Source organism: Strigops habroptila, chromosome 2 (genome assembly GCF_004027225.2).
Source record: "Strigops habroptila isolate Jane chromosome 2, bStrHab1.2.pri, whole genome shotgun sequence".
NCBI classification, from domain to species: Eukaryota; Metazoa; Chordata; class Aves; order Psittaciformes; family Psittacidae; genus Strigops; species Strigops habroptila.
The window spans coordinates 58,888,403-58,911,705 of NC_044278.2; the positions used below are offsets into that span (position 1 = coordinate 58,888,403).

The 23,303-nt window shown below is 38.6% G+C and overlaps 1 protein-coding gene across 6 annotated transcripts; it reads left to right on the forward strand.

Annotated features, from left to right (window-relative positions):
* Positions 1-980: 980 nt before the first annotated feature.
* On the forward strand, positions 981-22,562 carry IL18R1 (interleukin 18 receptor 1). Of its 6 annotated transcripts, none has more exons than XM_030477490.1 (15): positions 981-1,050; positions 3,000-3,212; positions 4,502-4,710; positions 5,024-5,107; positions 6,258-6,432; positions 7,373-7,485; positions 8,549-8,789; positions 13,753-13,930; positions 15,234-15,387; positions 15,910-15,972; positions 16,729-16,885; positions 17,068-17,201; positions 18,267-18,428; positions 19,956-20,114; positions 21,807-22,562. In XM_030477490.1, exons 6-15 carry the CDS (start codon positions 7,437-7,439, stop codon positions 22,205-22,207), a joined length of 1,698 nt encoding a protein of 565 aa, XP_030333350.1. In that variant the 5' UTR covers positions 981-1,050; positions 3,000-3,212; positions 4,502-4,710; positions 5,024-5,107; positions 6,258-6,432; positions 7,373-7,436; the 3' UTR covers positions 22,208-22,562. The 6 variants fall into 6 exon arrangements, with proteins under 6 accessions (XP_030333350.1, XP_030333353.1, XP_030333349.1 ...); XM_030477489.1 differs by lacking the exon at positions 981-1,050 and having other exon boundaries at positions 2,570-3,212; positions 4,502-4,519; positions 4,611-4,710; XM_030477493.1 differs by lacking the exon at positions 981-1,050 and having other exon boundaries at positions 2,569-3,212; positions 13,756-13,930.
* The last annotated feature ends 741 nt before the right edge of the window (positions 22,563-23,303 follow it).

Below are 23,303 nucleotides of genomic sequence, written 5' to 3' on the forward strand. Positions count from 1 at the left end.
ACAAGTAAAGAAGCAGAGGGATCGAAGTCCATGTGGGATCAACACATTTTTATCAGCATACAAACATCAAGTCACACCAAATTACTATTGGCATCCCGCAGGGACTACTATTGGTACCACTACTGTTTAGCATTGTTACTAACGACCTTAGCAACGGGACAGACTGCACAATCAACAGATTTTTAGACAGAAAACCAAACTGGAGAGGGCTAGTTGACACACTGGAGCACAGGGCTGGTGTTTTGGACAACAACAGGCTGAAGAAATGGACTGATGGGAAATTCACAAAGTTCAACCCATGGCATGTGCCAAGTGCTGCATCTGGGATGGAATAAAGACATTCAACAACACAGCCTGGAGGTCAAACCAACACAAAGTAGCTTTGCAGAAATCAACTGAATGCCCTGGTTTACACAAAAGTGAACATGATTCAGCAGTGTCCTTGTGACAAAGGTGACCAACTTCACCTTGCACCTTACTAGTGAGAGTGTAGTTGAGGAAAATAATTATTCTCCTGTATGCAGTATTTGCAAGATCACCTCTGGAGTACTATGTCAAGTTTGGGGCTCCCTGGAGCAAGGGGGGCACTGACATACTGGAGTGAGTCCAGGAAAAGACCATCAAGAGCACGGGACGTGGAGAGGACAGGATGTCCTGTTTCTGTCTACAAGAATCTAATGGAAAAATAGAGAGAATGCATGGAGCAGCATGAAAAAGAGCAGCACAGAGATGGGACAAGAAAGCAACTGGCACAAATTAGAACATGGGAAATTTACATTACTTATTAGGAGGAAAACCCCCCCAAATCATCATATGTATAGTCAAATGCTGGAACATGTGCCCAGAGAGGCTGTGGAATACACATCCTTGGTATTTGGGTCTCAGCAGTATATATCCTAAGCAGGGGCTGGACCTGATGACTTCCAACCTGAATGTCCCTTTCAATAACCTGAATTATTCTGCGATGCTATAATGTGGAGGAAAATCTGAAAATGTGCAACTTGCATATTTTAAAACTTCTGAGAAACTTATGAGGCTCCCACAGGCAAGGTAACAGTCTGTAACCTACTTTTGGACATCAGGGACAGGTAATGCTGAAAAAACTATGGCATGTAACTTAACCTTTGCTAAGAATTAATATAACCGGTGTACAGAGATGACAGAAGTAGCTGAAAAAGGGCTATTACCAGCTAGAAGCAAACAGGCTTAGGCTGTGGTTACAGGAGTTGGATGCGTTGCTCTTTGTGACGGAAAGAGTTTCACAGTTTAGGTTTTCAGTTAGCACTGCTGTGAAGTGTATGTTGGATGGAAAGGAGGATGTGAAAAACATTGAGAACTAGGTCTTCCCTAGTTGATAGGTCAGGTGGTCAGAGCTTCATACAAAATCTGTTTTCCAATCTTAGTGCAAACTTTCATTTTCATCATGGCTTTTTCACAATGAAAATTTGAGCAGTAGTTATTTTTGGTCTTCTCCATTAAAATTGTATTAATCTGAGGACTAAAAACTGTAAACTTTATCCTCTTTTCATATACATTCACGTATCACAGAGCTAGCTATGGCATTAGCTGAAAGGACCGATTGAACACAGAACTTTCTACAATGCAGATGAAAGTTCAGAAACTTGAGAGTATTTCAAAAGGATATGAAAGCAAATGAATGTGAGAATGGCTCATGGAAAATATTGTTGTAAAAGTGTGAGTAATAAAAAAAGAAGATGTTTCCAAACTGCCACTATCAAGACTTAGCCTGTCAGTGTAAAAAGCTGATGACATTTTACTTTACTATTTTATTTGTTGGCTGCTAAATTGCTTTTGGACTCACATGTAAAATCATTATAATTTCTATGATATATGCTTTCTTTATAGGTTTAAAATCAGGCACTAAGAAAACCAAAAAAACACCACGAAGTATCTTGTAAATATTTGTAAAGTAGTTATAGTGAGTCAGATTCTTAGCTGACTTTCCTGGAACTGTGCTGATTTACATTAACCAAAGGTCTGATGGCTTTTTATATACATATAGTTTCAATCTGTGATGAGGAAAACAAATGAGGTGAGACAGTAAAGCTCTCCAGGTTTTCTTTGCTTCACCTCAGCAGTAAAAATATGCAAAAAAGGCAGTTCTGTGGACTCCTCCATTTTTCAGTGTAACCTGCTTATTTTATCTCTGAAGTGACGCCTCCTGTTGCTATTGGGAACTTTTGTATTTGCAGCTGTCCTGAGTGAAAAAAATGAAGAAAATAAAATAAAAGAAAAAGGGTAGCTGCCACCAAACAAGTTTCTGAAGAAAAAAAGCATTGTATGAAAAGAAAACATGAGGATATGATTTTTTTCTTGCTGTTATCAAAATAACTTTATTTAGAAGTATAATGAATCGTTGCACAGTACACATCAAACAAACCAGTCACGTGACTAAGCAAGCATGCATTCACTCAGGAATAGTACTTAAATAGTAAACACAGCTGTCAAAAATACCGGATGGAAGTATATAAACATCTGGCTAAAAAGTAGGGTCAGCTACAGGCATGAGCGCTTATTTACAAGTGAATAAAACACTCCCCTATAGCAGTAATGGAGCTATAAAATGTTTCATGTCTTTAAAGCTTGCATTACTCTCTCCCCAAAGGGGATACTAGCACAGAACAAGTAGCACTGAAATGGGGACGTTTCTGACCAAAGTATCATAGGATCACACATTTTGTCGTCTTCTTTTCTGCAGATCATATTTTGTAGTGCTTTGGGAGGTTATTTATTTTATTCTATTACCGTTGTTGTTGTTGTTATTATTATTACTACTATTATTATTTTCTTTTGAGGTCTTTGCAGAATATCAGCCTTTCAGGATATGGTTTCTATCTCTGCACATCCTCATTCTCAAAATGGCCAGCGAGGAGGAGTTGTGGGGTTGGGGAAGCTGTAGCAAAGATAAAAGGAGCTATGTTTAGCTTAATACACGTTCCTAAAACTTCATTCTACCTCCATCACACTTCTTGGAAAAGAGTCCTGCAGCGGGCACTCAGCAGAAAAAGCGGAGGAAGAGGCTTTTCGACCAAAGCTAATAGCAGACATCACCCCCCTACGCCTGTTCTTTCGCCGGAACGCTGTGAGAGGGAAGACCACCCGCCTCCCAAAGGAGTTGATCCTTCCTCCCGTTGCTCGCGAGGGGCACCTCTGCGTCTCACCCACGACCGGCTGACACCCCGGCAGCCTCGGTAAGACTAGTAATACTTTAACCCGACTTCTTCCGCGACCCCCGCACCCCGGCGCAGGAAGGGTCGGCGCGGCGTGGAGCTCCCGCCGAGCGCCGGGGAGGGAGGAGAGAGGGTGGGCGGCCAGGGGGAGAGGTGACCTCTCTCGGAAGAGCCGGGCGCCTACCTCTGGTCGGGGCATCTCTGCGGGTGTCTCTGCGTAGGACTGGGTTCCTCGCCTTGCCCCGACAGCCCCAGCCGTCTGATCCTGCTCGGGCAGAGTCCAAGGGCGGCAGCTGCTTGACCCCGACCGTACCTGTCTTCAACCCTGCCTAATAGCAACCCTGCCCGTCCCTAACACTGTCTGTCCCCAACCCTGATTGTCCTCAACCCTGCCTGTCCCCAGCCCTGCCTGTCCTCAAGCCTGCATGTCCCCAACCCTTCATGTCCCTCAACCCTGCATGTCCCCCAACCCTGCATGTCCCCAGCCCTGCATGTCCCTCAACCCTGCATGCCCCTAAACCCTGGCCGTCCTCAACCCTAGCCGTCCTCAACCTTGCATGTCCCCAACCCTGCATGTGCCTCAACCCTACCTGTCCCCAACCCTGCCTGTCCCCAACCTTGCATGTCCCCAACACTGCATGTCCTCAACCTTGCTCATCCTCAAGCCTGTCTGTTCTCAACCTTGCCTTTGCCTCAACCCTGTCTGTCCCTCAACCCTGCCTGTCCCCAACCCTGTCAGTCCTCAACCCTGCCTGTCATCAATGTTGCCTGTTTTGCAGCCTTGCCTGTCCCTCAACCCTGACTGTCCCTGACCTTGTCTGTCCCCCAACTGTGCTTGTCCCCAACCTTGTCTGTCCCAAACTCTGCTTGTCCCCAACCTTGCCTGTCCCCAACCCTGCTTTCTCTGCTGTGCTTCCCCTGCCTGTGATGCTGTGGTGCCACATTTTTGGGCACCTCTTTCCAACTTTCTCCCAGGCCCATGATGTACTTCTTCCTTATTACAGAGATGTCATAAATAATTAGCTCTGAAAAGGGCTTATTTCAGAGCACAGCCCCTCACTGGCACTGCAAAGTTGCCCTCCCTGGGCTGCCCCCAGCCCTTTCCCTGGCACCTAAGTGGTTTTTGAGCTTGATGGGCTCCTGAAATGCTGTTGTAGATGGTAGCAGCAAAAGATGATGCCTAAAACATTTGTATATCAGCCCTCAAATACTTCATTTAGAGAAGTTAATATTCGTAATTTCCTATTACCTTTCTGCTAATGTTAGTAAAAATTAGTTTCTCACATCTGCCTTTTCTGTTTTCCTCCCAGCAGCCAACAGTTCACAAAGTGAGAAATTCCACTCTTCCTTTTTCAGGAGGTTTTTCAGACTGAGCTATGTATTGACTGATTTATTGAGAGAGATTACTCTCTGTTTCAGTAATGAATGAGGTTCAGAAGAGTTGTAAGTACAAGTTGTAACTCTCTGGAGTTTGGAAGACTACCTCTGCATCTGCTTTCCACCTGGCAAGACTTGCATAGTAAGTAAATAACTTCTCTTATGTTGTTTGGAATGAAGATAGATTCTCATTTTTACCAATAAATTGCAATCCTGGCAGAATGGTACTTGGACCTAGTATGGTTAAGGCAACTGTTTGCTAGATCCTTTTGTTTTCTTCATGAATCCTGCGCAAATTATGGTACTGGGTGGTGATATTTGAAAAAGACTTAAATTCCACAAGAAGGCGTTCTTAAAGAGGTAAGATTTATGCTTCCTCCCTTGACTCCAAAATATTTGTTCAAACAATCTGATGCTAAGAAGAAATTGTGGTGGTTTTTTTTTTTTTTAAATAGTCACAAGCCTTTGGGACCAAATTCCGGTTTCTAAAAGTATTGATCAAAATGAGCTTCTTGACCAAAATTGAGGATCACTTCAAGGTACCGACCCCCTTTCATTCTTCTAGTGAGTCTAAGAAAATGAGAAATAATTATAATGATGTTTAAATATGCACAGTTATCTAGTTCATGAGGTATCATTAGTACACTTTACAGAACTTACACCTTCAGTTTGTTTAAAGATTTTGTTGGCTTCACAATGGCGCAATGGTTTTTAAGAACCATTTTTTGTTATTAAAGTTCAATCAGTGGTTTAAGCATGCTTGAAATTTTTTAAAAACGTTTAAATCTATTGTTGCTTTGGACCTTACAGACAACTGGGTTTTTTAATACCTTTTTTCACTGAAACTCATTCCCCACTATTGTCTTAGCATTTTTCCCATTGTGTATTTCTGTATTTCTTCACCAGCCAGAGAATCTTTGCCTTTACTGTAAAATAACTCTCAACTGCTTTCTGAAAATTAATATCTTACTCTGTTCCTTGAAGAATCTCTTTATATTAACTGACTTTCACTAAAAGCATATATCTTTCTCCCCCTTTCTTTCCTCCCTCCTAGTGTTTCATCGAAGAGTACTGCAAACTGTATGGTTCAAATGTAAATACTGTTAGCCTAGAGTAGAACAATTTCAGACAAATTGATCAGGTTCAATGTGAGAGTAAGATTAAGGACCTGTGTTTTGCTTCTTAATAGTAGCCACTAATCTGACAGCTGGTTATTCCTAAGTAGTTTGTATTTACTGTGTTCTTTAATCCCTGTTAAAAGAATGAAGGGCTCTGCTCTGCATTTAGCAAAACTTCCACTGTGTGGTGGTGTGATGTGCCAACAAAGAATGGGATTTAGAATTAAAATTCTGGTAATAAATGATATTATCTTTATGTAGTGGGTCATAGTTTCGTGGTCAGCTGTACTTCTTCTGAATGTGATAGGGTGAAAACTGAAAAGTAATTTCAAGAAATGAAAACAAAGAGAGGCACTCTTTGTGTTACACTTCCTCTTGAAGTGTAGCATTTTGAATCTCCTTGCGTAGAAGGGAACTGAAAGCAGATCTGATGGGTGTTCTGTATGAGCCTTTAAAGTTGTTTGTTGCAGTACTCTGCATCCAACTTCTTCTAGCTGCTTTCTAAATCTGTATCTGTCTACCAGTCAGTTTGAAAAAAGGGATGTGAAACACTTCTTTCATCTCCTTACAGTGATTTATGGGACGATGGCATATTTGTAAAGAGCTGGGGAGAATGATGAGAGAGAGAGAGCAGCTATACAGCTTCATGTCATTCTGGAATATTGCTGGAAATGCAGTAGCCTCTGTCCTCCATCTGCTTTAGATCACAGGAAGTTTCTGAGTTATCAGGGCACTATCTTAGAACAGTAAGTATTTCTCAAATTACAAGAGGTTTAGGTAGTAAAATCAAAGAAACAGATGGCTAATGAGATTTCTTTTGGCAGTTCCCTGTGAAATACATCTTGTGTGTGTTTCATATGTCCATGCATGTCTGGGTCAGTGACTAAGCAAGGATGCCTGTCTTGGATGCAGAGGTTGAGCTGAGCTTATCAAGCACGTAATTGGTTTGTTTTGTAAGCAAAACTGAGGCACAGTCTTAGAACTGGCTCTGCCTTTGCTTGTCAGCTAACCTGCTGTTGCGAGGAATCTTAGAACAGATACTCCATGCTGCTATTATTTAGTGGTGTTTTCCATTTGCCTTTGAAAGCACAGTTGACTACATACGAAGCCGTTGAATATGAGCTTCTTCATCTCTTCCCCCTCATGTTAGCTCTCTAAGCTTCTTTTTCCATAGACAAAATTGTAAGGCAAAATTTTAGATCCCATTGTTTTCCAACAGCTTCAAAATTAGCCATCAAGATCTCAACATCTGTCAACATTTTGTTGTTCTCATCAAAGGCAAGGAAAGTTTCTACTAGCTGTTTCTACAGGGTCCAGTCTTGCAAAGTTTATGCTCTGGAGAAACAAAGCCTTGTCCTATCCTGTAGGTGTCTGCTGGCTTGGGATCTAAATTTGAGTGCTCCTGTAAGATCATCGGTTTAATCAGAAATGTGAAATACATCTAGTGAGCAAGAAAATGGAGGAAGAAAACCCTTGCAGTGCTTCTGAATTTAAAATAAGCTTGCCAAGAAATATCTAGATACATTACCTGATGTATGAAAATAGCTGTTGCGATAAAAACGTGTAACTTTGGAAATGTGTATTTGGAAAGGCCTCTTCAGTACCAGGCAATAGTTACACTGCTCAGATGCCCAAAGGAATCTGTTTCACTGTACTTGTGATAAATTTTGAATCTTTTTTCCTTAGGCTTTCAGAACAAGCAAGAACAATTCAGATTCATTTTTCTGGGGAAGAAGTGAGAAATAAGAAAATGACTCTAATGATTTGTTTTTTAATGCTTAGTTTTGAATCTGCCACTGGTAAGTATAAATCTTTATTTCAATAGTAGAATCTTCAGAATATTTGCTCAATATGTGGCATCGTTACACTTGCTTAGAGTGACGTAAATTTTGTATTTTGCAGTGAAGAGCAAAATCTTAAAGATTTTGGCAATTTCAGCCCAGCTCCAGACTTGGGAAACTTAGTCTGAAATACCAAAATTATGAAATTAAAAGAGCAGAGAATCTACCTGGAGACACCTGATTATGTTGTGTGGGAGCATGGCTTTGTGAAAAGCCACAGCAAGGAAGAGAATGAGTCTTTTTGTGCCATTCAGAAGTGTGGTCAAAATAGTTGCTAAACAACAATAATCTCTCAGAACCTCAGGACAGAGACAGAAGGCTTATTTTATTTTGACAATTATGCCACACCATAGTCCCTTTTGTGTATTTTTATGACTTCTGTATGCCAAGATACATTTGGGAAATTTGTTTGGAAAAGTAGACTTTGAGACTAAATTTTACACACATAATCTCATTCCAAAGCAACTTTCCCAAATATGTCTTTATATATATTTATATATATATAAGCTTTAAAGAAATTTAGTTATATAATGATTGAGTTTCAGTTAAGAAAATAAGAAAATGCAAATGTTAATTAAAAGGATCTCTGCTTTTAGAGCAGTTGGCCAGTTCAGAGTATTAGCCATAATTGTCAAGTCAAACCATATGTGAAGAATTTCTCCTTTCCCCTTCCATTTGTGGCAGCTGCTTGACTACAGAGTGAGTCCAGATTCTGCTCGTTGTGCCCATTTGATTCTGAAACTGTTGGATCCATGTGAAAGAATCTTAGCAAAATGTCTTTTTTTTACCCTCCCTCTCCGTCTGATTTTGCTTGGGTGAGGTAGAATAAAGACTTGGAAAACTGAGTTTTCCAGTAAGTATTGCTGGAATAAATAAATACTGCAAAACAACTCTGCTGAAAGAAAGTTGCTTTATAAAAGTCCAGCAGTGAAAACAGCTGAGTTTGAAGTCAGGCTAATGTAATTTTATGAAAGAAGTGGTTGGCTTTCTAATGTTTTTTTTTCCCCCTCTCTCTCTAAAGGGAAGCTGTGTCCCCTTCGTGCTTCCATTGATGTGCTAGAAGGGGAATATTTTTTCCTTTGTTATCTTGAGTCAATGCAGGAACATTTTCAGGAAGGAGCATACACAATAAACTGGTACAAAGATAATGCTGGAAAGCAGGAACTGATAAAGGAAACACATAGAATTGTTTCTCAAATGAATTTTCTGGAGTTTTGGCCAGTTGAACTCGGTGACTCTGGGCATTACTCTGTCATTCACAGGTAGGTGCACAAGCTGGTGGGCGAACATCTTGACTTTGCGCTTGTCTATGAAGAAGATGATTTCTTTGTCTTGCTTTGTATTGCTAATGGCATCCATAAAAAGGAAGTATATTTGCTGTACAATCACCATTCAGGCAGACCTATAATATTTACAAATAGCTATAGGCAGTTGTACCCTTTTAAAGGTTCTGTAAACCTTTTGATAAGGCAAGTAGCATTTCTGCTGGGTTGTGATTAATTACCTAAGCAAAATGAGTGATAGGCAACCCTTCTGTCCACTGCCAAGAAAAAGGAAATATTTCCTTGTCTTCTCCACCAGATATATGTGCTTTCTTACTGTGCTGAGTGGATCTCACGCTATGAGGCCTGCCAAGTGATATAATTGTATAGTAAAGTAATAAACAAAGAGTGACATAGCTGAACTCTGGTTTCTGAGCAAAACTCTGCATGCTTGGAGACATTCGAAGAACAGCTGAAATCATTGGATTTGGTATCTCACCACGGTAGAACATAATGAGTCAAAAAGAGAGATAAGGGTGGGCCTCAAGTATTTGATGGTTAGCTTCATTAGAATACCATGAGAAAATAAAGGACTAAATTAAAGTTTTGCTGCATGGAGTTCTTATAACCAACTCGCACCAAAACTGTAATTAATTTGCAATTGAAGCAATAATTAATTTTAGGCAGGTTATTTTGCATGTAGAATCATAGAATCATAGAATCGTAAGGGTTGGAAAGGACCTTAAGATCATCTAGTTCCAACCCCCCTGCCATGGGCAGGGAGACCTTGCCCTAAACCACGTGGCTCACGGCTCTGTCCAACCTGGCCTTGAACACCGCCAGGGATGGAGCATCCACAACCTCCCTGGGCAACCCATTCCAGTGCTTCACCAAATGTAATGACTTGTGATGTTCTTCAGGTAACATTTCTAAGGTTCTTGCCTGATTTGTAAGTTAAAGGACTGCAGATACTGAAAAATGCTCTCCGCATTTCCCTGGTAACATCACAGACACAAGTTTGATAGTACTCAGTTTTAAGCTAGACTTCAGTTGTTAACTTCCAAGTTAACTTGGAAGCTGAAAACTTCATGTTTTATTTTTCTATGTGTCATTATTATTATAATCTTACTTCTTAATAAAAATATATATTTTGACCACTCTGAAACAGCTTTTTTTTTTTCGTTTTTTTCCTCCAAAAGAATTTTTTTCTGTTAGGGCCATACAGATACTAATTTTTCTATTAGGATCAGAATGAAGACATATGCCAGAATCTTGCAACTGTCATGTGTGGACTTTTCACAGGTCTCACCACTGGAACAATAGGCATAAGGGATTTTTTTTTTTTTTATGGGATTGGAATGGCATTTCTGGCTTGGTTTATGTGATGGTTCTCACTATTGGCAAGCATATTAAAGCAGTTACATTTCATCAAACACAGAAGATTATTTGCAGAATCATATTTCCGCAGAGAGAGAGGACTTAGTAGTCTCCACTGATAAGGAAAAATTATGGGCTACTGTGGACTGCTGTATTGGTTTATGATGACAATTAGAATGGTATTAGCTTAATTTCAGAGCATTTGTAATAGGTTAAAGTTTTGGTTTTCAAGACAGACAGTCTTTTATTTTCAAGTATTTAATTTAGAGATAAGTATTTGTAAGCTATATGGGAAATCATTTTTAGAGTGCTTATAACTGTTCAGGCAGTTTTAGTGAGCAAAGTGACAGGTAAATATACTGCAGATTTTGAGAAAAATAAGACAACATATGTTGACGGATTTTGCAAATTAATTAATTGTAGGGATTTTTTTCCTTATATGATGCAACTGACAATATGCAAGAAGCAAGAGATAAAAATTATGTAACAATATTTTTATGGTGTATTATACACTTATTTTTGGCTTAAAAAAGTATCAGATTTTTTCCAGTTAAAGCAGAAGTCTCCTGCTGAGACATAGCTCAGATATAGCTAAAGTGTGCATGTGTGTGTTGGTGTGTTTGCATGTTTGTTGGTATAGTAGACAGGGTATAAATTCAGGAATCAATAGACATCACCTGTAAGCCTGCGTGTGTCCATCTTCAGCAATGTTTCTTGGAAGTAAAGGATTTCATATGCACTGTGGTAAGCAGAAAAACTCTGTCACATATCTTTGGCAGGATTTCTATTTTCTATGTTTTTCCATAGCTTATATCCTGTAGTTATCAAGAAAAAAAGCAAAATACAAAAAAGCAGGTCATCTGGTTGCTCTGAGTTGGTGACCTTGAAACTGATGGAACTTAACAGGTTTCTGAAAAAAACGAAAGTACAGATGTCCATGATAAACACATGATACATTTTAAGATCCTAATACTTCTCACTTTTTTCACTGTGTTTAGAATACAGTGAAAGTTAAGAGCAGTGGGAATACACACATTTAGAGTTAATATTTTAGTTTGGAAGGCGGAGTGACAGTTTCTTGCAATAGGTTGGAATATTGAGATAACACTGGCTTGTTGCAGTGAAATAGGTAAGGGATGACTCCAGAGCTGACTATGTATCCAGGAAATTTGGTTTGTATTCTCTAAGGGCTTTCACTTCCCTGTATACTCTCCTAAGTAAAGCCAGTTTTTGTTGTTCCTTGGTGGGTTTGGTGGGGGGAGTTGGAAGGCTGTTAAACCAGCAATGGTTTTGTTCCCCACAGATTATCACTAAAGAATGTCAGCAAGTGAAAACTAGGATATAAATACAACAGCTCAGATGCTAGCATATTAAAAGAGACAACTTTGCATTTTTTGAGGGGTTAAAAGTCATGTATATGACAGACAACTAGAAATTATGTAAGCTAAATTAATCTTGGTTTGTTTAGGTATGGTTTTGTCACTTTCCAGGCAGCTGCTCCTTGTTTTGGCACATCAGGTAGAGTATCTTGATCCACTTTGGGTAAAATCCTCATATTTGTTGAAGCAATTTCACCAAATATGATCACAGAAGAAAGCCTCTGTGGACTTATAATGCTGAGGAGAACACATGGCTCTATTGATCATTTTCTTCTATCTGCTGAATCTAGATAGTAAAATTGTATGTATTTTATGGCTAGATCCATAATTGCCTCTCCAGCAGTATTCAGATATTAGTGTGATGCCTAAAGAAACACATAGACTCAGTGGAATTAATTGGAACTAACTTTTATGTCTACACCTAGTCTTATCGTAGCACCCTTTACCATCAGGGACAGAGAAAGGCCTTTCTGGGGCACAGATTATCTTGTCCTAAACCAAACATACAAAATAGGTCATGTAAACTGCACTCTAAAAGGGTGGCTATTGTCCCACTGCTGTATGATTAGTAGATCTAATTTAAATGTGTAAATTGATGTTGAAGAATAGGTGAGAAGGACTCCACCCACCATGAATACCCATGCAAGAACAGCACTGATGAAAAGGTTTTGATAAGTTTTTTCCTGTTTATATCACCACAGTTAACTGATTGAGAAACCAAACCACTATGTTTTGATTTGTATTGTCAATTGCAATTATGAGTAATGAATATCTCGGGTGAGTAAGGAAAACAAGGAGAACCTTGGTAGGCTGAAAAAGAGCTACAATGTGAAGAGAGTGAGCAAAATCCATAAGTACACCTGATTGGGGAGCTTAAAAAGGAGAAAAACAAAACCAATCCCAAATCTGGTCTAAATTCATCATATAAATGGTGTCCTAACTGTTCCTCTGAATCTTGTAACAGTAAAAGGCATGTGTTTAAGCTGATTCACTTGTCAGGCTTGCTTCTCCATTTCAACTGCTTTGTCCCCTTAGCCCTTCTAATTTAAATGATTCTTGACTAGTTTCAGTTCTCCTGGGACTGATTCCTTTTTCTTTTCTCAGAGACAGAAAGATTCAAACATATTTATGAAGATATGACTTACACTGGAGGGAAGTACTCTGTGATTGCTGCTTATGCTTTGTCAGAACTTGTACTTGTTCAGTAAAAAATGGGAGCTTTATGCTTGAAATGTGAAATCTCACTCATAAACTTACAGGAGCATGTGATTTTCTCTTAAGCCCTAACTTTGCCAAAGTTATGCCAACTTTGACAAACTTAAGGCAAAAGTCCTCCAGCTTCCTTCTGCTTGGTAGTCATGTATTTGGACATATCCAGTAACGGAATAACTCACAGCTATGTTCTATTCTTTATAGGAATATGTGGATAGAACACTGTAGATATCCAAATGACAATGTTCAGCTCCTCGATATTCAAAAGAGGCATTTTTTGAGCATATTCACCTGATCTGCAGATCTCTGATCTGTGCAAACTGAAAGGCAAAGAGATGAATCCTTTCCAAAATGCCTTGTTTTGCAGTCGTGCTTGAGTCCATAAGTGATTCTGTCATTCATGTGTAGTTTAGAAATGCTTAGTTTAGAAATATTTAGAAATATTAGTGTAATATTTAGAAAGTTTAGTTTGTGTAGTTTAGAAATATTTCCAAAATATTGGTGACTATCTGCACACTATCAAAAAATGAATAATGTTGCTTTGCGAACAGTAGCACAGGTGCCCATCTTATTTTTGACATATTTTACAAATACATTTTTCAGTTACTCCTTTAAACCTTAGTATTGCACAGGAGAGTAAGCCTGCAAAATCACTAGCTGATTCAAGGTCCTAAACCTCTTTTACACTCACTTGTAACTATACATGATGACATAGATTGTTGCATCCTTGTTCTGGTCAATATAGCATACATTGTCATATTTCATATATACAGCTATATTGTCAAATGTTTCCTGATAGATGATTTGGTTTAGATAACCTTTGTTATGGGAAACACATATTTGGGAGTGGAAAAGTAATAAAGAGGAATATAAATAATTAGGCCACTCTAGGTGTACTTTTTACCTAAAACAGATATATTAAAGAATTTATTTGTGTTTTGTTGTGTAATTCACTGAGCTCCTAAAACTGATTTTGCAAATTTTTTTTTTCATAGCAGTGGAAAACAGAATCTCACCATTCAAAAGTGGACCTTGAATGTACTTGAAAGAAACAAAAGCAGCTGTTTCAACAAAAATCATTTAACTACAGAAATTAAAAATGCTGGAACTGGTCATTCACTGAAATGCAGTGATTTGTCTGTCAATGAAAATGACAGCATAACATGGTACAAGGTAATTACTGAAACTGTCACTCAATTCATTGTCTATAGAAACAAAACATCTGATTGCAGGAAAAATTAATTACAAACAAATTTTTAGAAGCATGTACAAACCTTGTAAAGCTTTAATTTCTTGGATTATTAGGGGAAAAAGCATTCAGAAATAAGTACAAAAAGCAAATTTTTCTCTGCTTTCAGATTTGTTAGAAAAATGTACCTGTAATTAGAAATTTTTAATAAACTCATAGTTTGGAATGGTAAAAGATCTGATGCCCATGTCTGTTTGCTGATTTAGCCAGCAGCTGGTTTAGCCAGCTGCTACTTTGCTGATACAGATATTATCCTGACACTAAATGAGGTGCCAAGATATTTGTTTTACAGTTGGCCTGTGCTTGTAAAGTAATTGCAAACTTTTCAATTTTGCTGTTTCTGAACACTTTTTACAAAATGTGTAACAGATCCATTTCTGTTCATTTTAGGCATATCACTGAGCTTCTCTCTACCAGCTCTTGACAGAGCATAAGTGACAGTTGTGCAATCACCTGTATGTGTTGGGTATTGTGCTCAACCATAGGTGAAACACCCTGCCCCTATGCATTGCCTTAATCAGTGCTCCTTATTCCTCTCAGGTATCCTGGCTGGAGTAACAGACCCGGTTCACTCCATGTTGAACAAGTTTTAGGGAGGGACTTTGGCTGCTTAAGTGCAGGCATTTGGATTCTGTCTACCCTAAGCTGAGATAGAACAGATATAGACATGCCTTTTGTATAGAAGAATCAAATATTGATGTGTTTTCATAGGTATTTCACCTTGCATGTTCTATGAACTAAAAAAAACCCCTAAAACAACAATAACCAAAGGAACCAGAATTTATTTTGGGGAATAGGGAGGTAAACAAATCTGAGTCCAGCTCTTGACATCCTCTGAGATATTCACTTTCCCTATTGTTGAGACATTTCACTGTAACCCGAAAGCTCTTCCTCAGTCTAGACAGCTTTTGGCCACAAGCAGGTGACACCTGCAGAACCAAGCAATCATTCTGAAAAAAATAGATGAGTGAGTTTAAATTCCTGATACAGTATTCTTATACTCAGATGCTTACTTGGAATTGCAGAGCTCTCAACTTATGGATTAAATGTTCAAATGTTGCATTTAAGTCAACATGTCTGAAAATTGTGTGCCCACCTCCTTTAGGTCAGATAAATGCCATTGAGATAGTGAAAAAGTGACACTGTTTCAAAAACAATTTTTAACTTCTTTAAGGTTTTCAATGTATGTTTGCTACAGAATAGTATTTTCTGTCTTTATTGATGCAGGACTGCAAGAGCTATGAAAACGAAACAGAGCGGGAACTGGATTTTGAAACCTTAACAGTACAGCACTCAGGGATATATACCTGTAAAATTTTAATCAGTCATGAAGGAAAGATATACCAGAGCACAAATACAATTAAGCTGGTAGTAGAAGCAGGTAAAAAAGCTTTCTAAAATTTGGAAGCACACTTTTTGGTTCTCTTTACCATGGAGATTTTTAATTACAGTTCTTATTTGATAAATATAGACACAGGTGATTAAATCTGGATGAAATATTCACAATAATTTAAAAAAATAAAAAGACAGAGGAAGTTGTTTAAATGATTGATATATTACCGATTGGAAGATTTATTTAGTATGTTTTCCCTGTGTTTTTTTTTTTAAAGTTCAAAATTAGCTGCTGTAAGTCAGTCATACAAACTTACTAAGACTTTTGGGGAAGAAAACTCTTAGTTTCCAACCTTTCCAACCACTGTAAGTTGTGCACTGTATATAATATATGCATATGAAAAAAATTCAATGGGACATACTGTGTTTTAAATTACTCAGTAATGCCAGAGTCCAGATAGTATTCTGTGAATTAGATGGAATGTATGCAATTAGTTTTAGAAATATGTAATTTTTACTGTGGTAGAATGTAAATAAGCTATTACTTCAATAGCAATACTTTGTATTTTAGATGCACCAGAGGCTGTAACTTTGGAGATAGTTGGACGCCATGAAGAAATTGAAACAGAAATAGGTATGAAATTAGTACAAGAATCTTTGTAGTAGCTATTGCATATATATATATGCCTTTTTTCTGATCTCTTTATTGTTGATGGCCTGGTTAAGTGTAATCAAACAAAGAACTGTTTGATTCTCCTGGATCTGATCCATCCCTACATCTGGTTATGTTTTTGTTTTGCCAAATGTATTCCATGATTGATATACAAGGACACTAAATGTGCTCTTTTATAGAGGTAGAAGCTGATGTTGCTGCTATGATCAGCAAGAGAAAGTGGTGGTGATGATAAATCATCTCCCCACGGCTTGCTTTTGTAGATAGCTAACCCCACAGAGCAATGTGTGAAAGACATCCAGTTTGTTCAGTGAACACCAATAATGAGTAATTCCCTTAGTACCTGATTTAGTTGAGGATGCTATTCTGCAGGGAAATGAGAAGTGTGAGGGCTGACAGTCCTGGCAATGTGAGCATGAAAATCTGTCACTGCTTCAAAGAATAGATCAGATTGTCAAAAGCATAGACCTTAACTGTGCTTTTGGCTGGGAGTAGGTTAGATAACAGTGTCTGCAGTCTTCACACAGTGTTGGACAGGATCCAGGATTTTATGAGGCTGTAATTCATTTTTAGAACATCTATGAAACATTCTGCAGGGGCTAAGTCCAGAACGGAGCACAGCTCATGGGATGCATTGCCTAGAAAGCTGTCATTTTACTGCACTGTGAATGTGAATGCGACTTCTGACTAGATCTTTTCATGTTATGCTTTATTTAGGTAAAGAAGAGATACTCAATTGCACAGGATTCTTGGGTTATTATATGCCAGAAGATGCCAGCCTCTACTGGTTAATTAATCAAGAGTTTCCAGAAAAATGCACAGGTATCCCTGAGAATGAGCCTTCAATATGTGAAGAAGAATTCAAAAAATTACAGTAGGTTTCCTGAAAATACTGCACTTTTGTTTGTATGTGATAATAGCCTGCAATTTGTGGAACTGCGAATTCAGTAAAACCTCAGTCTGAGGTTATTTTAGAACCTTTTCCCCAAAATCTGCCTCTCAGCTGGTTGTAGGTTTCTGTACAGATAGTGTTGCTAACACTGTTCGTTGTTGCAGGCTGGGAAACAAGTTCTATGTCACAAGGCTACTACAGATTAAAAAAGTAACAGACGAGGACATGCATCATAATTTCACCTGCATGTTGCAAGCTGATGAAAGAACACAAATTAAAATAGTGAAACTGAAGAAAGGTACAGTATAATCTGTGAATAATACTTCTCATAAGTAATTACAAATTATGCCAACCTTCTCAGTCCTGAGGGCAGGGTACTGATTTCAGAACATCTTTCCAAATATGTCTTTGTGCTTATGAAAGCCCTGGCCCATCTAGTGCTGGATCTAATAGCCCCCTGGGTGATTCCTCCTGCTCTGAGACAGGGGTAGCAGGGGTTGCTGCTATGTCTGCTAGAGCAGCTATGTGAGGGCTCTGTAGTTCGACTCTGCTGCTGTGGACACAGATGGGGAGGCTGAGCTATGCTCCAGCTGACAGATCCCTGAGTGGCACTTTGTTAGATCCCATGACAGAGTGTTCCCTGTCCTTTCCTACTTATTAGATTAGAAGGGGGTTAACTACCCAAAGTTTGGTGCAGCCCAAAGTCTGCTATTTGGATCACTTTGCCTACCAAGCAGCTCTTTCTAAAATCCCCACCCTCACCCTCACCCTCAGGTTAATCTTTTATATTCCTGATAATGCCTGAAATGTTCATGGTTTCTCTTTTGTCAGAGACTCTATCCTTCTAGCTATGGGAAAAAAAAAGTAAAAAAAATCCTGAAAGAGACTAGGGACAGAAGGGAACAAAAAATTATCTTGGTCGAAGAGATTAAGGGGATCGTTACAGACTGTTATGAATGGACTGAGAGAGGGGTGAAAGGTAGAGAATAACAGGAAATAATAAAGAACCTGAAAAAAACTCGTCATAAAAGGGGGTAACCACCAGTTTGGGATGTTTTACATCTATAAGTATCTGTAGTGTCAGTCTTGATCCCACATACAGTTCATTTATGTGTGTGATGTGTGTGTGAATGTGTGCAAAGTTGTTTATCCAGTTTTTAGAGTAATCCATCTGTAGTTCTGTAGTTCTCCACCTCAGGACAAATGGCATGCATATGTGCTTGAAGTATTAAGAGGAAAAGATTCATATCAATACTGTGATATTTTTGGGGTGATTTTAAGATGCCATCAGTATCGACTAGAGTAATCTTGTCATATAATACCTTTTGTTAAGGCTGTAATTTCCTGGGTATCTGTTTTACAGGGAACACCCGAGATTTGCCTGTGCACATATTTACAACTGGAATGGTCCTTGCTGTACTATTTCCATGCGTTGCTGTAGCTGCGGTGTTTGTCTGTGTGATGTTTAGAGTCGACTTAGTTCTATTTTACAGGAACATATGCAGAAGAGATGACACTGCTAGAGGTATGAGTTGGCTAATGCTGACATTGAAATAAGTGTATTGATTAAAAAATAGTTTTTAGTAGGTTCTCTGAAACAATCATCTGAGGAACAGACAAAATAAATCCAGGCGTTTTGTGCCTAGAAAAAGCAAAGAATATGTAAAAGAGAACTTGATAGTCAGGTGCTAAAATAAGTTTGTTATACACCTGGGGCAGTAACAGCAGATAAACACAGTGAAGAAGCTGACCCTGGAGCAGTAAGTGGAAGGGATGTGGTTAGATGCAATTCAGATGTGCTCTGCTCTGCCATATTCTTCATGACAAAAGTTGATGAAGGTGGAGAAGTTTACAATTACCTATCTGTAAAGAGGATGTGCACTCTAGAGTTGTCAGACAGGCAGATTGGCACAAATGTGTTTTAAATTGGTTAAAATGCTTCCTCAACTGTAGAGGCCATTGCAATGTTTATAGGTTTGTCACTAAATGCACTTGAGAGCAGGAGAGCACACTACCAGTAACCTATCAGGCAGCATTACTGTGACCTTCAGTTAAGGAGCAAGTCAGAGAGTCACCTGGTTCTGAGTATAATTTTTCTGAAATTGGTGTGAAAAAAATTGCTGAATATATGTGCCTGGTTTTCTTAACCCTTTTTATTCTCTAAATCAGCTTGAATATACTGCAGTAGTTGGGATGGCATTTATGTCTGCCAGTGTTGTTTATCTATCTGCTGATGTTAACTATCACTATGTACACTGGCTTAGTGGGAGGATCTCCGAGAACCTGGACTATGCCACCCTAGAGGAACTGATTGTCTGATATTAGGCAACGGATTTCCTACTCCTAGTGGTCTTGCATGTGCAGGGTTTTCATGGACTTTGTGCTCTGTCTTATGAACTACATGTACTAAAGTATCCAGAAAGGGAAGCAAAGTACTGTTTAAGATGCAAAGCTATGTGCACCACTGTATCAATTCAGATAGTTTTCTATGGCAAAGTTGAATTAGAGATCACTTAATTTGGTAGTCCTGGCCTCTGAATTGTTCTTGGATTTTGTGTTTGTAAATTACTGCTGAAAGCACGGCCACATATTGTATATTCTTATAATTAAAATTATAAATTGGTTTATTCTCTTTTGCCAGTACCCGTTCTACAGAACTGCTTGATTGTTTTGGACAAAGAGTAAAATAAATGTGGAAATCTTCAGTATCACTTAAATAGCGTTCTTACCAGGTTACAGACAGAGTTTTGCTTCCCTTAATTTTCTTGATCACCACATGTGGCAAATTAATTAATCTGATTTAAAGAAAACCCACCTTAATGTAGAAGGGGTATGTTATTTTCAAACTTTTGCCCAATGCAATTAGAATCTTTTGTATCAAATTTAAATTAATTCAGAATGTTTTTTTGTCTGTTTCAAGACTCTTCAGGGTATCAAAGGAATTTCTAGATGATTTGCTACTGAGACAATAACTTTGAAAACCAGTATGGTGGATCAGATCCTGTATTTCTAATGCTTCCTAACAAGACAACAATCGGTGATTTCTTTCCAGATGGAAAAGAATATGATGCATTTGTGTCTTGCCTGAAAGACTGTATTTCTCCTACTGAAGAAGAGAGAGAATTTGCTTTGAAGATATTGCCCATGATATTAGAAGAAAACTTTGGGTACAAGTTATGTATATTTGAGAGGGATGTATCCCCTGGAGGAGGTAAGTGCATTGAATAGTCTTGTCATTAAACAGGCACATCATTTTCGCACAAAGGTAAAAGTGTGTAATTAGAAGGAATTCTGTCAAATGTGTTCTGTATTTTACATTTAATCTAGACTATGTGCATGCAATGTTCACATGCACACATTTTACATGTTTTATAGCTATTTTTATGAATTCATGTACACCTAGACACACACACACATATCTTTAATTACATAATACCAAAATGAATGGATGAAGGAGCTAACATGGAGAAAGTTAAGGTGAGAATACAGATGATGTTAGATGTCTCACAGTAGCAGTGCTCTTGCTCTGCTTTTGCTGAGAGAAGGCACCTACAAATGAACTCTCATTTACTGCACAGAGAAGCTGGTGTCTCTGGTACTAGTTATTCTTAGATAACTTGCATGTTTTTTACTGCGTCTTCAGTGTGGTGGTTGAAACTATTTTGTGAATGTAATGGTTGCCATAACAAAATAGAAATGTGAACATGGAATTCTGTTTCTCTAAATGGCCTGTGGATAGACAGCCTTTTGCAGATGCTTGGAAAAAAGGTACTAGGGGATTCCATTTAGTCCAAAGATCTAATTGAGGAATAGGATTTAGTTGTTAAAAACACAGAACAATGAGGTCAGTCAGCTTTCTTCACAAGGCAGGATCTTGTCTCCTTCTACCAACTCCTGACATAGTTTTTTAACCTGAGAGGTACCACAGGTCTCCCAATAATTTTTTTTTCTTTTATTCTCTCCCTAGAAGTATTAAAAAAAAGGCTTTCTGAAGTGTTAAAGTTATTCTTTAGTGTTAAGTGATTCTTTCAATAGTTTTAGCTAATTTCCTTGAAATAGTTTTAGCTTATTCGGTTTTCTCTGGTCTGATCCATTGTGAATATGGAAAACAGAGTATTTCCTTCTATTTACAGGACCTTTGGTGTGTTGCAATACTCCTGTTAGTCTCTTTTTCCTCTCAGATTTCTCTTCAGGTTACTCCCACAGCTTGCTTTGCCTTTTGTTACAGGGCATGTTTTCTAGATCTCTGGTCCCTCTAGACTGTGTCCCATGGTGCTGAAGCAAGCACAGGAAGTTGTGCATGAGAATTCAGTTTGGTACATGGTTGTTTGAAGGGTATCACTGTTTGATTTCATTCATCGCTTGTCATGACAAAAGTCATGGATCTGAAACACAGTTGCAACTCATTCTGTCATCACATTCCAGTCTTCTCAACCTTGGATTACTGGAAATAGATCTGGGAATTCTGTGATGTAAAGGAAGGAGTAACCTGCGGGTTACTGAATATTTAGAGAAAGGTTGTTGTTGTCTATCTATGGCATCCCTCCAGTGGTATCTATTACAAAAGAGCAAAGAGGTGTCTTGTTGGAGGAAAAATACATTTTGCCGTCACCTTGTATCCATCTGACTACTGACAGCTGTCTAGGATAGCTGGAGACTGAATGTGGGGTTTTTGTCTGCTCCAGAGAACAAGCTTTGGCCACACCTGAGCTCATTTTCACAGACTCTTAATCTATAATGCATATTAATCTTTGTATAGGGACAGAATGCTTACACGGTGTCTCCTTTATAGCAGCTTTGTAAGAGGAGCATTTTTGGTACGTGTCTGATTGTTAAAGGATAAGTCAATTCAGTGCCTATTCTTTCAATTTAGTTTGATAACACATTTATCTTTAATTTGCAGCGGTTGTTGATGATATCCATTCATTCATTGACAAAAGCCGAAGATTAATCATTATACTGAGCCAGAACTACATTTCTGACAGAGCCATATACGAACTTGAGAGTGGACTGCATAAAGCCCTAGTTGAAAGGAAAACTAAGATCATATTAATTGAGTACATGCCAATAAGTGACTACAGTTTCTTGCCAGAATCACTGTCTCTTTTACCATCAAAGAGGGTTGTGAAGTGGAAAAAGGATAAATCTCTTCCTGTGAATTCCAGATTTTGGAAGAACCTTCGGTACCTGATGCCAGCGAAACCTACCAAGATAAACATCAAAGGGCACTATAATAATCTTGACCTAGGCTCACAAGGGCCTCAACCACGGACTAAGGGCTGTGACTTTAATGAAGTTGCATAACAGTTCTGGAGGCAGAAAACTGGGCATTTTGCTAACTACTAGAAAACACAAACTGCACACTTACTTTCGGAAGACAGTGTTTAGAAGAGGCCAAGTCTGAGATCTGAGACGAATGTAGAAATTGCTACTGTGGACAAGATGATGTTAACCCCAATGCTAAGTGCTATCCCAGAGAGGGTTTCCTTAACAATCTGCACAAGGAGCAGGAATTTCATTCTGCTTAGGACTTGCCACATGGCACCAAGCACAATGCAGAACATTTTGATTTCATGTTTTTCATTAATGTAGAATGATATTAATTATACTTGCATACGTTTTGAGTCCCCTCAATAAATATATCTCTATTTGGCACGTATTATTATTTAGATGCTCTTTGTTTTGTATTTTGGATTTTCCTAAGGACCCTGCTTGGGAGTAAATTCAAACAGCTCCTGCCCTATAGAGCTTTGCATGCAGGCTTTGGGCAATGTCAAGCAGAAAAATAAAGTGAAACAGAAAAAAGGAGGTTAGAAAGAGTTAGGGCAGATTTGGTCCAGCTAGCAGTATTTGCCTGAGGAGGCATCTCTTTGATACTGATACTTAATTCATGCAGCTGTAGTGGAGGAGCTTTGTTACCTTCTCAGAGTACTTGAGAACATAATCGGAGTGCCGAATTAGTGTATGCTGGACATGTCCTAAAGGCAATACGCAGCTGATTTGCGAAGGATGGTCCAGAATTCTGTGTGTCACATCCAGAAATTGGTAGGTCGATGCCTTAGTTTGTTAAAAAAAGGCAAGAAATAAAGATTAGCAGGTATAGGCATGTGAGTCTGGCCTGGAAGGTTACTCTAGAACTGTGCTTACATGTTAAAGTTGCCCTTTTCTGTTTTGTTTTCTCAGAGAAACTGAAAGTGAAAAAAAAAAAAAAAAAAAAAGGAAAATTCTTTTACATCGTTAGATCCTATATATCCTTTGGGAACTAGCAGCAAAAATTTAGCTACAAGGAGGGAACTCATACTTTGGAATTTAAAGCTTTTGAGAACCTCAGGATTGTTGCCAGCTGCCAGAATGATGAAGGAGAGTCGAACAATACAGTGCAAATACCTATGAAGTGCTG

What these genes read in the sequence shown, in the direction of transcription:
- IL18R1 (XM_030477490.1), top strand. Translation starts at nt 7,437, where the DNA reads ATGACTCTAATGATTTGTTTTTTAATGCTTAGTTTTGAATCTGCCACT. An exon ending in AATAGTGAAACTGAAGAAAG is followed by an intron (nt 17,202 to 18,266) that starts GTACAGTATAAT and finishes TCTGTTTTACAG; the next exon opens with GGAACACCCGAGATTTGCCT. An exon ending in AAGAGATGACACTGCTAGAG is followed by an intron (nt 18,429 to 19,955) that starts GTATGAGTTGGC and finishes ATTTCTTTCCAG; the next exon opens with ATGGAAAAGAATATGATGCA.